This window comes from Pollachius pollachius (assembly GCF_949987615.1).
Source record: "Pollachius pollachius genome assembly, chromosome: 6".
Classification (NCBI taxonomy): Eukaryota; Metazoa; Chordata; class Actinopteri; order Gadiformes; family Gadidae; genus Pollachius; species Pollachius pollachius.
The window spans coordinates 3,617,193-3,633,593 of NC_136939.1; the positions used below are offsets into that span (position 1 = coordinate 3,617,193).

General features: G+C 45.6%; 2 protein-coding genes across 6 annotated transcripts; one reads left to right on the top strand and one right to left on the bottom strand.

Annotated features, from left to right (window-relative positions):
• Positions 1-599: 599 nt before the first annotated feature.
• On the bottom strand, positions 600-9,566 carry fam114a2 (family with sequence similarity 114 member A2). Of its 3 annotated transcripts, none has more exons than XM_079738588.1 (15): positions 9,482-9,566; positions 8,805-8,896; positions 7,504-7,609; positions 7,294-7,384; positions 6,613-6,714; positions 6,437-6,531; positions 6,038-6,172; positions 5,280-5,483; positions 4,992-5,115; positions 4,420-4,496; positions 3,707-3,865; positions 3,106-3,254; positions 2,483-2,555; positions 2,176-2,229; positions 600-1,671 (listed from the first exon to the last, which is right to left on the bottom strand). In XM_079738588.1, the coding sequence occupies exons 2-15, from the start codon at positions 8,879-8,881 to the stop codon at positions 1,570-1,572; spliced, it is 1,548 nt and encodes a 515-aa protein (XP_079594714.1). In that variant the 5' UTR covers positions 8,882-8,896; positions 9,482-9,566; the 3' UTR covers positions 600-1,569. The 3 variants fall into 3 exon arrangements, with proteins under 3 accessions (XP_079594714.1, XP_079594715.1, XP_079594716.1); XM_079738589.1 differs by having other exon boundaries at positions 8,805-8,907; positions 9,482-9,560; XM_079738590.1 differs by having other exon boundaries at positions 8,805-8,926; positions 9,482-9,545.
• A 650-nt stretch (positions 9,567-10,216) lies between these two features.
• Positions 10,217-13,265, top strand: LOC307077464 (microfibril-associated glycoprotein 3-like). 3 transcript variants are annotated; one of them, XM_079738893.1, is made up of 3 exons: positions 10,217-10,314; positions 10,660-10,989; positions 11,672-13,265. In XM_079738893.1, the coding sequence occupies exons 2-3, from the start codon at positions 10,707-10,709 to the stop codon at positions 12,592-12,594; spliced, it is 1,206 nt and encodes a 401-aa protein (XP_079595019.1). In that variant the 5' UTR covers positions 10,217-10,314; positions 10,660-10,706; the 3' UTR covers positions 12,595-13,265. The 3 variants fall into 3 exon arrangements, with proteins under 3 accessions (XP_079595019.1, XP_079595020.1, XP_079595021.1); XM_079738894.1 differs by having other exon boundaries at positions 11,675-13,265; XM_079738895.1 differs by having other exon boundaries at positions 10,236-10,314; positions 10,719-10,989.
• Positions 13,266-16,401: the final 3,136 nt, after the last annotated feature.

Genomic DNA, 16,401 nt, shown 5'->3' on the forward strand with positions numbered 1-16,401 from the left:
GTTGCGGGCTGAGGTGCCGGTCGCCGCAGCGCCTCTGGCGGTGGGCCTCGGAACTAAGACACATCCAAAGTGCATTTATAACACGCACAACCAGCAGTGAAATACTTACTCTTCCTGCTCCTTCCACTCTGCTATGACAATGAACGATAAAACACACAATTTAAAGTATAAAAGTGAACAGGTGAAACATGCCGGTATTGTTTATAAAGTACTGGGTGAACATCTCTCAGACATGGATCTGTGCAGTTTCTGTGAGTGTATGATCACAATGATGATGGTGGTCGGTGGAATGTGCTGTGACATGGCGCCGGAAGTAATTGTGTTTCTCTTTGCATTATCAAAGAAAAAATCACCAGAACCCAGGAAACCAGGGTGTTTGACACTCAAGATGGTGCTAGGGGTTGAACAGTAGAGATACCGGTATAACAGACCACTCTCTTCACAGCCCCTCACCTCATTGTCGGACTGTGTGTACCGTTACTCTGTCAGTCTGTTCCTGTGTAATTGCATTGAATAACATCAAGCAAAAACATGAAAGCTCACTCAACCCCAAATGTCCTGTCTGGGATTAATGATATAGGTATTAAATTTAAATTCAGTCATATTCAACCGTTTTATTCAGCAAAGGATTTTTATTTGGGAAACATTTATTGCATTCAAATATTTTCCCAAAGCATCAAAGATGTATGTACACCAAATGCATGACAATAAACATTATTTAGTGGAATTTTCTGAAAAGATATAACCGTACTACATTTCTAACTCAATGTTTAACAGCAGTCTGGGAGCCATCCTTGTTTTTGGAATAATTCCATTTCTCTCTGAACTATTAAACATGGACTTTGCTCCGTCCTCTGACGAGAAGGATCCCATCTTCAGCAAACGAAGGCCTGGTTTGTTCTCGGGTGTCTTTGTTATCAAACCTTCCCTAATAATACTGTAGCATCTCGACAGAAAGTAGTGCAAGTGAAACTATCACTTTAGTTAGTGTGGATGGAGGAACAGGGTTTTACACCGGCATGATGTCCTAATAATAACACTATTACATCCCATGATAACACCATCTCAGCAAACATTAAAACTCCATTACATGATGTGATCAAAGCTGTACTTAGTCTTTCATCTCTGCAATACAAACAGCTTTCCATTCCATAAAAGTATTCCATAGCGATCGACCAGCAGGTTTCCCCTGAGTAATTGGACACGTTTTTGTAAACTTTAATCTCAAGGTTGTGTTCTGATGGACAGGAGAGGAGAGGAGAGGAGAGGAGAGGAGAGGAGAGGAGATGAGGCAGCAGAGGAGAGGAGAGGAGAGGTGAGGAGGAAGGACAGAGTGAAAGGAAAGTGAGGGATGAAGAGAAGCAGAAAGGAGAGGAAGAGAAGAGACACGAAGAAACAAGGAGGGTGAGGGGGAGGAGAGATGAGAGGAGAAAGAGAGAAGAAGAGGAGAGCAGAGATGAGGAGGAGAGGGGAGATTAGGAGAGGAGAGGAGTGATGAGGAGGCAAATGAGGAGGAGAGGAGGAGGAGGGATAAGGGGGAGAGAGGGAGAGGAGAGGAGAAGAGGTTGGTCATGGCTGTCCGGCCCCAGATGTTCTCTGGATGTGTGAGATCTGGAGCACGGGCAGCAGCAGCTGGAAGGCGTCCTGCAGGTAGGAGGCGCTGTTGGACGCCTGGCAAACAACAAGAGGATGATTATATCGACAGGCCTATAGATGTAGAATGTATTCTATGAGCTATACACATTAAAGGATATAGAACATATATATATATATATAGACGTAGAATGTATTCTATGACCTATGCACATTAAAAATATATAATTCACATAAGATGTAGAATGTATTCTATGAGCTATACACATTAAATATATAAAAATGTATAAATAAATGTAGAATGTATTCTATGAGCTATACACATTAAAGGTATAGCATGTATATATATACATAACTATATATATAAATATATATATATATATGTAAAGCGTATTCTATGAGCTATACACATTAAATATATGAAAATGTATAAATAAATGTAGAATGTATTCTATGAGCTATACACATTAAAGGTATAGAATGTATATATATATATATATATATATATATATATATATATATATATATATGTAAAGCATATTCTATAAGCTATAGAGCATGCAAAGTGGGGGAGTGGCTTACCTCCAGGAAGACTCCTGTTATCAGAGGATTAAGAACCTCCCCCTTCTCATTCGCCTGTCAATCAAAACGTTATTGGGACCAAGACTGATACACACACTGTCTGATACACACACCGAGTACACGTACTGAAAGAATAAAATAGCTGAGTCCTGTATAATAGTGAGAGGTAGATATATGGGTACTGTGTAATAGTTAGAGAATATCTAACTATTACACAGTACTAATATATCTACCTCTAACTCTTACACATAGGTTTATGAGTACTGTGTAATAGTTAGGAGAGCAGAGTATATCTAGGAAGACTCACCCCTGTGGAAGTCAGACAGGAAGTGAACTTCTTGGCCAGCAGAGAGATTTCTTTACACAAAACAAGTGTCACTCTGAAATGAAGACATTCAAAATGTATATTAAAGTTATAGAATTCTTTACTATAGACATGACATAAATAGATATATGCATGTGTATACTTCTGTGTGTGTGTGCAAGGATATGTATACGTGTGTGCGTGCGCGTGTGTGTGTGTGTGTGTGTGTGTGTCTGTGTGTGTGTGTCTGTGTGTACATGTGTATACGTGTGTGGGTGTGTGTGTGTGTGTATACGTGTGTGCGTGTGTGTGTGTGTGTGTGTACGTACGTGTATGCGTGTGTGTGTGTCTGTGTGTACGTGTGTAAGTGTGTGTGTGTATACGTGTGTGCGTGTGTGTGTACACATGTGTGTGTCTGTGTGTACGTGTGTAAGTGTGTGTAAGTGTGTGTGTGTGTACGTGTATACGTGTGTGTGTACGTGTGTAAGTGTGTGTAAGTGTGTGTGTGTGTGTGTACGTGTATACGTGTGTGTGTGTGTGTGTCTGTGTGTACGTGTGTACGTGTGTAAGTGTATGTGGGTGTGTGTGTGTATACGTGTGTGTGTGCGTGCGTGCGTGCGTCTCACTGAGCCAGGGCGCTGCTCTGCTCCAGGCTGCTGCTCTGCACCTCCTGGTCAGGGAGGGAGAGGAGTGTCTTCTCTCCTGCTCTGAGGAGGTGCTGGATGGAGTGGGCTGTCACCTCAGCTAGGCTCCTGATAGCGGCTGTGTGCACCTCCTGCATCCCATAATAACACTCCATTACATCCCATAATAACACTCCATTACATCCCATAATAACACTCCATTACATCCCATAATAACATTATAACATCCCATAATAACACTCGATTACATCCCATAATAACACTCCATTACATTCCATAATAACTCTATAACATCCCATAATAACAGTATATAACATCCCATAATAACACTCCATTACATTCCATAATAACACTATCACATCCCATAATAACAATCCATTACATCCCATAATAACATTATAACATCCCATAATAACACTCCATTACATCCCATAATAACACTCCATTACATCCCATAATAACACTCTGTTATAGTCCATAATAACACTCTAACATCCCATAATAATAGAATATAACATCCCATAATAACACTATTACAGCTGCTACAACATACACGTGTATTATTTAACAAAGATTTGTGTACCTCGACCGAAAATCTTTTAGACACATCCTCTTCCCTCTCCTTCTCCTCCTCCTCCTCCTCCTCCTCCTCCCCCTCCTGCTCCTGTTTCGTCTCCTCCTGCTTTATCTCCTCCTCTGATGTGGTCATCTCCGCAAGCTGCTGGCTCGCCCTCCTGCAGGCCTGCAGGGCGTATGGGTCAGGGGTTAAAGCTAGGACATATGGGTTAGGGTTAAGGACCCGGCAGCTAAGACATATCGGTTAGGGTTAAGGACCCGGCAGCTAAGAGTCAGGGCTAGTGTTAAGGACCTGGCAGCTAAGACCTATGAGGTAGGGTTAGGGTTAAGGACCTGGCAGCTAAGACCTATGAGGTAGGGTTAGGGTTAAGGACCTGGCAGTTAAGACATATCGGTTAGGGTTAAGGACCCGGCAGCTAAGAGTTAGGGTTAGGGTTAAGGACCCGGCAGCTAAGACATATGCGTTAGGGCTAGTGTTAAGGACCTGGCAGCTAAGACCTATGAGTTATGTTTAGGGTTATGACCTGAAGCAACCTGAGTAAGGGTTTACATTTACATTTGCTGACACTTTTGTCCAAAGCGACTTGCAACCATTCACACACACATTCACACCGACGCCAGAGTCACATGTCTATTGCTATTAACAACTACTTCCCGTTATTATCAACTACCAAGTGTTATCAAAGTATTAAAGTGTTGAGTTTTGATGCACGTCCGTACCGCTCCGAGTCGCTCAGCAGATGAGGAGATCTCCAGCCGGGCTAAGGCCTGTGTTAGCTCCTTCTCAAACTCTAGATCTGGAAAGAACCAGATAGAACCACCGTTAACTTGTTATTGTGCTGTAGCTCCATGTTATGGGTCTGTAGTTACATGTTATGGGGCTGTAGTTACATGTTATTGTGCTGTAGTTCCATGTTAAGGGGCTGTAGTTACATGTTATTGGGCTGTAGTTCCATGTTATGGGGCTGTAGTTACATGTTATGGGGCTGTAGCTCCATGTTATTGTGGTGAAGTTGCATGTTGTGAGGCTGTAGTTACACGTTGTGGGGCTGTAGTTACATGTTATGGGGCTGTGGTTACAAGTTGTGGGGCTGTAGTTACATGTTATGGGGCTGTGGTTACACGTTATGGGGCTGTAGTTACACGTTGTGGGGCTGTAGTTACACGTTATGGGGCTGTAGTTACATGCTATGGGGCTGTAGTTACATGTTATGGGGCTGTAGTTACATGTTATGGGGCTGTAGTAACATGTTATGGGGCTGTAGTTGCATGTTATTGAGGTGTTGGGTCACCTTGTCTGTCGTCCAGCTCGTCATCGTCTAACTCCTCCAGGGTGAAGGCATCTTTGATCCGGTCCAGCTGCTCTCTGAGGTCCACCAGCTGCTCCCCTGATACTGTGGCTAGCACCGAGCCCACCTAGCGCACACACACACACACACACACACACAGCTGTTACCCTGGCTAGCACCGAGCCCACCTAGCACACACACACGCACACAGCTGAGACCCTGGCTAGCACAGAGCCCACCGAAAACACACACACATGCTAACCCTCAGACCAGGTGGGTGTGCGGGGGTACCTTGGCCTGGCTCTCTCTGGACAGGGCCTCCAGCGCCTCCAGGTGGGCCAGGCCGTGGAACTCGTCAAACAGCCGGCCGTAGTGGGCCGTCCTCCTGCCCTCTGGACCCGGACCCCCAGGACCCCCAGGACCTCCAGGACCTCCAGGTCCTCCAGGACCTCCAGGACCCTGCTCCTCCTCCTCCTCCTTGGCCTCCCGCAGAACCTATTGACATCACAACACACACACTGCATGACATCACAACACACACACTGCATGACATCACAACACACACACACTGCATGACATCACAACACATACACTGCATGACATCAGAACACACACTGCATGACATCACAACACACCCCGGATGACAACACAACACACACACTGCATGACATCACAACACACCCCGGATGACAACACAACACACACACTGCATGACATCACAACACACCCCGGATGACAACACAACACACACACTGCATGACATCACAACACACAACGGATAACATCACAACACACAGACAGCATGACATCACAACACACAACGGATAACATCACAACACACACTCTGAATGGCATCACAACACACCCCGGGTGACAACACAACACACCCCGGATGACAACACAACACACCCCGGGTGACAACACAACACACCCCGGGTGACAACACAACACACCCCGGGTGACAACACAACACACCCCGGGTGACAACACAACACACCCCGGGTGACAACATGACTGCGGGGAGAGGAGTTGCGGGGGGCGGGGCTGACCTGGGACAGCGTGGAGGGGCGGATCATCAGGCCCTTGGTCTTCCTGAAGCCCGGGTCGCCCTCGGCGATCACGTCCATCGTCTTCTTCCCCAGGAACTCTAGGGCGTCCAGACCGCCGGAGAGGACCGTCTTACTCTGACACAACAACAACGACAACAACAACAAGGTTAGGATGAGGTCTTACTGAAACGACAACAACAACAAGGTTAGGATGAGGTCTTACTGAAACAACAACAACAACAACAAGGTTAGGATGAGGTCTTACTGAAACAACAACAACAAGGTTAGGATGAGGTCTTACTGACATAACAACCACAAGGGGAGAGGCCTCGTCTTAGGGGGAAGGGGTGTGGTTTAAGGGGAGAGGGAATGTGTCTAGGTTTGGGGGCAAGTCCTTACGGAACGCTGGACCACACTGCTGAGTGACGACAGCATCCCCATGGCAACAGCGGATGGTCCTTCTGTGTTCTCGCCATCCGGCTCGCCTCGGGCCTCTACCAATCAATCAGTACAGGGCACATCAGCATGTTGCTAGGTTACCGGTCTGTTGACAAGATACCTGTTGCAATTGTTACCAGTCTGTCTCTCCTCCTCCTGGACCTGGGAGGACAGCTCAGCAGGACTGGGGAGGCCCAGCGAGGTCTCGGCCTTCTCCATCACCTGAGTCAGACCCTGACCTGGACAACACAACGCACACCTACAGTCAGACCCCAACACACAGCTGGCCGGACCGCAACACTGAACACTATGGCATGGTGGTGGTGGGGATGTCATGGTGTGGTGGTGGTGATGTCATAGCGTGGTGTTGATGTCATAGCGCGGTGGTGATGTCATGGCGGCGATGATGTCATAGCATGGCGGTGATGTCATAGCATGATGGTGGTGATGTCATAGCATGGTGGTGATGTCACAGCGTGTTGGTGTTGATGTCATAGCGCGGTGGTGATGTCATGGCATGGTGGCGGTGATGTCATAGCGTGGCGGTGATGTCATAGCGTGGTGGTGATGTCATAGCGTGGTGGTGATGTCATAGCGTGGTGGTGATGTCATGGCATGGTGGCGGTGATGTCATAGCATGGTGGTGATGTCATAGCGTGGTGGTGGGGATGTCATAGAGTGGTGGTGGTGATGTCATAGCGTGATGGTGGTGACGTCATAGCGTGATGGTGGTGATGTCATAGCATGATGGAGGGGATGTCATAGCGTGGTGGTGATGTCATAGCGTGATGGAGGGGAGGTCAAGGCGCGGTGCTGACCCACGGTGTTGACGGTGGCGGTGGCGGTAGAGAGCAGGGTCTTCCCCCAGCTGCCCCAGTAGCCCCATCCCCCGCTGGACTCCGCGAGGGCCTGGGAGGAGTGGGGCCGGGTGTTAATCATCATAAGAACAATTAACAATAATCACTCGGATTATTATAATCACACTTTTCACACTCGGTAATAATACAGACCGGACCAGAGGTACCAACCTGGGTGGGCTGAACCTCTGGGGAGGGGCCAGGGCTGAGCTGGGGGTCCGGAGTGTGCTCTCTGGGTCTCCTCCGCCCCTCTCTGGTGGGGGCTACGTCTGTGGTGCTGTGAGGGTAACCACCTGTCAGTTGGTATCGATATGTATATACTTGTATATGTTCTTTAATAACTGTAATGAAAGCTCTGAGATTAATATTTGAATATGAATATACTGTGACGTATGTGCAGAAAGAAGATGATGATGTCTAGTATGTATTAGTGTTGTAAAGGGGTTCAACTTTAGTTATTCTACTTTGTTTGAGAATGCTTGATTCTGATTGGCTGGGAGGAGGGCATTAACCCGGCAGGTTGCCCGCTGACTTGTCGGTTGTACTTGCTGCTGACTGAGCACAGCGTCATCAAATAGTAGATCAATACGCCGCTTGTATTTTTTTCTACCACAGAAATTTCAAACATGAGGTCCATTGTAAAAATAAAAATCATGTTTAAAAAAGTTTCTAAAATGTGTCGGAAATCGGAGGGTCAGTCGATACATAGTTTTGCAAGCGGGATACAACGTAGCAACTACGTTATAAAACTAGTGATCAGATGCAGCCTTGTGTGGTTGCTATAGAAACGAATTAGCTACAGCTGAGCTAACGTTATTCACCGTAGTTCTAAACATTGCAGCGTTATTAATTTGAGTTTCAGTGTATCTAACTAAAATGGCCCAAATATAACGTCTAAATAATTTTGTTACACATTTATTGCAAATGAAAATTATTTGGAATAAGGAAAGCATGTTTCATCGATCGTAATTAAAGGGGACTACTTTTTGAGGGAGAACTCAAACGGAGTATACATTTAATAGGCATACAATACGAATAAGAAAAAGCATAATTATTAAAGTATTTTAATTGTTTTACTATGTTGGCAAGCAAGAAGTAGAGTAAACGGGATAATCACCGAAAGGCAGGGCAATAAACAGTTTGATATACCCGGCTCGTGGAAGGTGGACTGTAAACCGTCCACCTTCCTTATTGCCTTGCCTCTCGGTGATCATCCCTTACTTATCCACTATGTATTAGTGTTGTAAAGTGGTTTAACTTTAGTTATCTACTATGTATTAATGTTATATATAAAGTGGTTTAACTTCATCTACATTAAATGTATTAGTGTTATATATAAAGTGGTTTGACTTCAGTTATATAATGTGTATTAGTGTTATATACTGTATACGTTCGTTCCTGCCTTGTTTTGCTACTTTGCTCTGTGTAAATAAAGTTTGATTTGATAAATGTGCGTGGAGGGAAGGGGCCACCTTGCTGGGGGCGGGTCAGGCGTCCCGACCGGGGAGACCCTCCGCTCCATCTCACCAGGGGGTCCAGCTTCAGCCATGACCTCACGGCCTCCCTGTACAGAGACTGGCGCCCTTTACTGAAACTTCATGATCACGTCATGATCACTTCATAATCACTTCTTGATGATCACTTCGTAATTACGTCATAAATCACTTCATAATCACTGCATGTTCACTTCTTCAATAACACGTCACAATAACCTTCACACAGCAGTATTGTGGATAAGGTTGGATTTTAAAGCTTGGGTTCCCCTGTGCCTCGATTACTCAAACATGTCAAAGGACGACAGTGAAGAGGACAGTCAATTAAAAGTAAACCAGCTCCGCTTATCGATAGGTTGGTGGATATAAGTGTTCCTCAACTCCTATTTTTCATAAATGCTTCTCTGCGCCAATTCTTGAAGAACATTTTATGCTCAATAGTCTGAATTTGTATTTGACATCTTAGACGCCGTGTTGTTTGAGCAGAGACTTTATGATTACTTCATGAATTATGATATGCTGAGCATCCACGAAAAGATGATTGGCTGTCTGAGATCACGACTAGTTCACACGTGATGCTGATACTTTTAACACGATCACATCAGAAGACTGGCCTGTTGAAATAGATTTAGCGTATTTAAATATCATGAAGTTACCTCAGGGGCTGATCAATTAAAAGTCTTCTTTTGTCCGCAAAGATTGATCACTCGATCAGCCACGTCACGGATGTTTTGATTGTTACTTCTTCTCTGGTAATAAAATGGTCTCCCAGCGCTGAGCACTGGAGATGCTGCCCCCTATCGGCCCCCTATAGTTGTTATACTGCTGCTGTTATACTGCTCTATCCTTATGTATATCTGTGTAGAAAATGTTTATGCCTCCTACTGGCACTAAAGGTTACATACGGCTATATTATTTATTGTCGATAACAAGCCTAACATGTATGCAAATGATGGGAATATCGTGTACATTATTTTGTCTACATAAGTGAACAGTAAATGTGTCTACATTTCTTAGGTTTATTGCTTACAGTATCTGTTTGTTTATATTTTTTACTTATATTACTTACTTTTATTATGTAGTTGTAGTGTATCTGTAGTTGTTTATTTATAGCTACTACGTGTTTATTCAATGGTTATATTTCCATTCTAAAATCAGTTATGATGAACACTGAACGGATATTCTCCTTGAAATGTTAACTTGCAAATACATTTATATTATTACTCATTTTATTCCAATTATGAAGAGACTTTAAAAGCACAAAGTCGCAATGAATGTCTTTAAATAGATATATATTTGAAACACATTAAATAAAACCATTGGCACTTGTTTTTGATTCCTACAGCTGCTGGCTCTTGTGTCCGCCTACACCGCGTCATCGTGTAATCCACGCCCCGCATCAGGTAACCAGGAAATGCAGACCTCAGCTCGGAGGTCCGATTGTGTTTCGAGTGTTTGTTGTTGACCAGGAATTCCGTCCCGCGAAATGGTTTGTAACTTCTCGACATTGCACATCATTAATAGACTTACCGTTGATAATTGTGTAACGTGTGGTCGTGAGTTAAACTCCTGTCAGTAGATTTGCCGGTGTGATATACAAAATGTATTGTTATGAGTCGAGTGAACGGATATGATACTATGAACGGATAGCGACACACATAAGCTACATTAAGGGCAATGCAGGCTGATGGAATCGGTCTAGGCCTTCTATAACATGGATGTAAATGTTATATTAGTAGTAGCACTAGTATAGTACTAGTTTATCCCCAGAGGTTGCAATGGCTGCTCCGCCGCATGTAGGCCTTGAACAATGGCTGCTGCTCCTGTTTTACAGGTTCTGAGAATCTAGACATCAGCTGTTGACTCAAAGTCGTCTCCGACATGCATGTGAAGAATCCCCGCAGGCCGGACCTTTTCCTGCTCCTACTCCTCGGTACTTTCCTGGGGGCGGCGGTGACACAGACGTCCGCGGAAGGCGCGCAGAACCGCACCGCCGCGCAGGACGCGGTGCTGAAGGCACGACGGGATGGCGGGCCGTTCAACGGCGAGGTGGTGGTGGTGAAGGAGGGAAGCGACGCGCTGATCGAGTGCAATGTCACGGGCGTTTACGATGACTTCCATTGGTACAACCCTAAAGGGCTCTTGCTGGAGGAAGAGGGAGGAGGTAAGCTACATCAACACTGTCTGATGCGTCTTTCAAGTCCTTTCATTATGTACCGTAGGCCAGTAGGAACGCCACATAACCCCTGGGTGGCTCATGATATTATGGGTTCTGTGGGAATACCGTCGACCTCTTTCTAGATTTTGATTCAAGCGTTAAGATCCTATCAATGGCCAGATGTAGAAGTAAATAATCAATTCATTAGGAAAGCAATGGTTATAGATTTGTTCTTGGTTAAGTAATGACTGTTTATTGGTTCTGGGTTAAAGTATTGATCACTGATTGGTTCTGGGTTAAAGTATTGATCACTGATTGGTCCTACGTTAAAGTATTGATCGCTGATTGGTTCTGGGTTAAGGTAATGATGACTTATTGGTTCTGGGTTAAAGTAATGATTACTGATCAGTTCTGGATTACGGTAATGATTGTTGATTGGTACTGTCTTAAAGTAATGATTGTTGATTGGTACTGGCTTAAAGTAATGGTTATAGATTGGTTCTGGGTTAAAGTAATGGTTATAGATTGGTTCTGGGTTAAAGTAATGAATGTTTATTGGTTTGGGTTAAAGTAATAGTTATAGATTTGTTCTATGTTAAAGTAATGAATGTTTATTGGTTCTGGGTTAAAGTAATGGTCACTGATTGGTTCTGGGTTGAGGTTTTGATCACTGATTGGCTCTGTCCAGCAGAGGTGCGGTGGCGAGTGGAGGCCAACGGAACGCTGAACATCACCGACGTCTACTTCTCCGACCGCGGCCGCTACACCTGCCTGGCCCTCCGCGGCGAAGACGAGGTCAACGTCGACACCTACACGGTGACGGTGCGCGTGGCGTACACCAGCGGCGGCCTCGGGCTCTTCTACGTGGGCGTGTGCCTGGTGACCTTCGCCCTCACCATGGTGTTCAACGTGACGCGCCTCTGCCAGGTGTGCAGCCACCTGAAGGAGACGGAGGCCGCCATCAACGACTTCTTCCACTCAGAGGGGCTGGAGAAGCTGCAGAAGGCCTTCGAGGTCGCCAAGCGCATCCCCATCATCACCTCCGCTAAGACCGCCGAGCTAGCCAAGGTCACCCAGTTCAAGACGGCGGAGCTGGCCAAGATGACGCAGTCCAAGACGCTGGAGCTTGTGCGCCATATTGAGGAGCTAGCGCGTAGCATACCGCTGCCGCCGCTCATCACTCAATGCCGCTACCCCGCAGAGGAGGAGGGGCGCGCCGCTAGAGTCAGCACGCAGGAAGCTAGCCAGAGCCTGCTACCCCAACCGATTGAGGTAGTGGTGAGCATCAATGAGGCTAGCCAGAGCCTGCTAACAGAACCAGATGAGGAAGCCATTAGCATGAAGGAAGCTAGCCAGAGCCTGCTAACAGAACCAGATGAGGAAGCCATTAGCATGAAGGAAGCTAGTCAGAGCCTGCTAACAGAACCAGGTGAGGTAGCCGCTAGCATGAAGGAAGCTAGTCAGAGCCTGCTAACAGAACCAGGTGAGGTAGCCATGCTGGCGGGAGCAGGTGAGTCTGACGGAGGTTCCTTCGACGTCAAGGTGTCCATCCACCTGGACTCACCTGGAGGGGCGGAGCCTGAAAACCAGGAAGGATCCAAAACTGCGTAGCCTCTAAGAGCCATAGCTAATCTCTCTGTGTATATATATAATGTATGAACACTTTTGAATTTATCTTCAACTGGGTTGGCATCCTCACCATGAGTATTGATTGTTATTGATTATTGAAGGACATCTGGGAATGTCTCGATGGCATGGGTCTTGGCCCGTGGTTATTTGGTTACTGAAAGTGGTGTAGGCTTACCCCCAAACAAACTGTCCGGTTTTTTCCGAAGTCTACTTGTTATCTCGTCGAACTGTTCATTAGAACAGTAAATGAGTAATGTATTTTTCTAGTTTTCTACGATGGTAGTACCACTATCGCCCAGCAGGCGTCGGATGTCGGCGTTAAGTTGCGCTCACACTCGTGATCGTTTGGGTGAAGTTCTCGCCTCGCCGTCTTCTAGTCCCTCCGGAGGCATATGTTTTAATTGCCAATCATGTCAGTCCTTTATAAGAGTGAGTGGAAACAATGATTCGCCTTATTATGGTAACTTGTATCTTTCCTTTCTATGTCAATATTGAGTGGGATGTTAATACAGACGAATTTGAAATTGGAGTAATTATATCAATGCCCAGGCTGGATTGTTCGGCACTGATAACAGCGATTTCAGGTGAGGTTCCTCCATGGAATCGGCTTGCAGTGCCTTGGTTCTAAATAAAAAATGATCCGCTCCCTCCAAGGATTAGTCTTTCACTGTCCGCGCACACGCACACACACACGCAATATTTGAAACGCTACCACTTCTGTAAACCACTTTAAGAATCTTCTGTAAACCACTTTAAATGTTACACAATTTATCAGACTAACCCTTTCTCACATATCTCAGCAAATTATATTTATTCTTTAACTTTGTGTCTAGGCATTTCGAGTTTGTCTAAGCATTGACATGGAAAAAACAGACACGCAAGGTTCTCGTATCTATTTCCTTGTTGTACCTTTTAAAATTGAGTTTCACGTGGACAGTGAAAACCTCTTTATTGGGGTACCCATCGGGTTTGATGCCGAAAGCTTAAACATGTTGCAGGCAAAGGCAAAAGCTTGGTGTGAGGGCACAGCTAAGCCTGACGTCATCGTGTCGGGGGTGTCATAGTGCCGATCTGCCACGGGGGGCGCTAAAACCCTGCTTTGTGTAGAGCTGTCTATGGGACCTGACATGAGGCCATGGTTACGGTCCATTAAATCATGAGTTTTATAGTTTGTATAATTTATGATGAACTGTCACATTCAATTGCTGTATGAATGTGTTCAGAGCCATATGAGGACTTTATAGGAGCATTAGCCTAGCGTAGTTACATTTTGCCTAGAGTTGCTCAGTTTAGACTACAATATAGATTATAATATAGATAGCCTTTTAGTGTAGATTATTTGTACCTATTAAAAAAGTTAATTAATCTGTTTAATTAAATTATTTAAATAATTATTAAGTTGAATTTCTACCTGTCTGTGAGTGACCTAGGTGGTCATGTTACCCTTAACAGGAAGCTAGGTAAACCCAGACAGGAAGTCATGGTCCCAGGGAAAGGCAGGACACATTGAGGTCACTTCCACCCAAGGTAGCTGTCAACTGAGTCCCCATTTCGTCCCAGAGGACGCCATTTGTTAGAGAATATGTTTCTAGTTACCCTCGCCTGCTTCGGTGATTGCCCATTTTGTTTTGAGACTGCTCTGGTTAATTTCTGGCCAATGAGGACATCTCTCCCCTGATTGGTTGGGAGAATCCATTTGGCTCTTCAATCACGGGTGTGTGGATGCAACACTTCTCAATAGTGGAGAACTTAGGGAGGGAGGGTGGGAGCAGAGAGGAGGGGGACATTTTTGGGTTGTTTAATAACAAAAAATATGCCTCTTCCCCTCCCCTGACGTCCTCTCCTCCTCCACATAATATCTTCATCGTTGTGCTGGTCTTGGTGTACAGGTAACGAGGAGGAGGGTACATCTGGGCTCCTGAGGGTTTCTGTCATGCATCTTAAGTTCCCTGGAAACCGTGGGTGTCGGGAAAAGAGTTGGGTTACCTCTCGGTTCTCCCCCTGTTCTCTGGTGTTTAAAGTGGAACGGCTTCATGAACAGATCTCCTGGTCTCAGTCTCCTCTCTTCTCGCCTATATCCCCTCCTCCCCTCTCTATCTCTCTTCTTTCCTCTCTGCTTCTGTCTCCTCTCATCTATCTCTCTTTCTCCTCTCCTCCTATCTCCTCTTTGCTTCTGTCTCCTCTCATCTCCTTCCCCCTATTTATGCTTCTGTCTCCTATCTCTCCTCCATTTCTTTTTGTCCTCCTCCTATCTCCGCTATGCTTCTGTCTCCTCTCCTTCCCTCTCCTCTATCGCTCTGTCTCCTCTCTCTATGCTTCTGTCTCTTCTCTATCTGATTCCTCTCCTCTCTCCTTCTGTCTCCTCTCCTCTCTCCTCCCCTCTCCCAGCCTATGCATCTTTAGTCTGTAGCCAGGAGCAGGGAACCTGTTTCGATGTTTTCATGTGTTTTCTTCCCTTTTGATCAAGGAACTTTGCCTGTTTTGATCCTCCCTCGTAACCCTGGCAATGGTTAACCCCTTCTTTGAGGTGTAGTTTCTATAGTAGTGAGGTCTCAGCTGTAGTCTTTCTGAGGACTGAAGGGGTAAGGGTGCGTTGGACTCAACAATATCGAACAGGAAGTCCCGCCCTGAGAGGCAATTGGAAGCAGAGAGCAGAGTGGCTGGAGGAAGTTAACCCTCCTCATAGAAACATATTTCCTATCCTGGTATGGAGCTGATCAGGTGAGAGCGGCCAGCGTAGCGGCTAAGCTAACAGCGTACCAGTGGAAGGACTGTGGTGCTCAGTCCGGCTGGCAGGATCCAAGGGATCTGCAGCCTGCCACAGACTATGGCTGTCTCCAAAAGTGTAGGCTGCAGCGTTGCTAGAACACTTCATTGCAAGTCGCGTCCTATGGAGATGAGGCTAGAGTGCTGCCTAGTGTTTGTAGCGTTCAGTGTATGGAACGACTTGCTAGTGTGGCACTCGGCAAGCTACTTGCGAGTAGCACTCGGCAAGCTACTTGCTTGCAGAGTGTTCTCAACATTGGAAAAGAGCTTGTCGGCGCTCAATGACGTAGCGTCCTTAAAAGGGCAGCCGTTGAGCTTGCTTCCTTCACATTGGGAAACAGCCTATGTCTCAGGGTGATAGAGAACAGCTGTCCCATGGAGTTGGGTTCCATTAGGAACGATACCACGGCCCACTCAGAAGACCCTAGGCCTGCTACTCCACCACCAGCTGTGATGTTGATGGGCCTTTACGCACACTTTCAAAATGATGGTACTCATTGTCAGGTTTGTCATGGTTAGGTAGGTGAAGGTTGGATATGTGACGTGTAGGTTAGTGATTGTTAGATAAGTGATGCCTAGTGATGGCTAGGCAAGTGATGGTTAGTCGTGTTTTGGTTATTGATGGCTAGGTAAGTGATGGTTAGTGATGTTTAGGTTGGTGATAGCTAGGTAAGTGATGGTTAGTGATGTTTTGGTTAGTGATAGTTAGGTAAGTGATGCTTAGTGATGTTGTGCTTGATTATGGTTAAGTAAGTGATGGTTAGTGGTTTTTAGCTTAATTATGGTTAAGTAAGTAATGGTTAGCGATGTTTAGCTGAGTGATGGTAAGGCCAGTGATATCTAGGTATGTGATGGTTATTGATTTTCAGGTTAGTGATGTTTAGGTTAGGGTAACAGCACTCAGTTCTTCATCACACCAAACATGGTGGAGGTGTGTGCTTGGTAATTATTTTCTCACGGAGGAAACCAGGGATTTCTTTTTGGAAACAAAGACCTTCACAAGCCAAAAGTCCCACCTGTTAG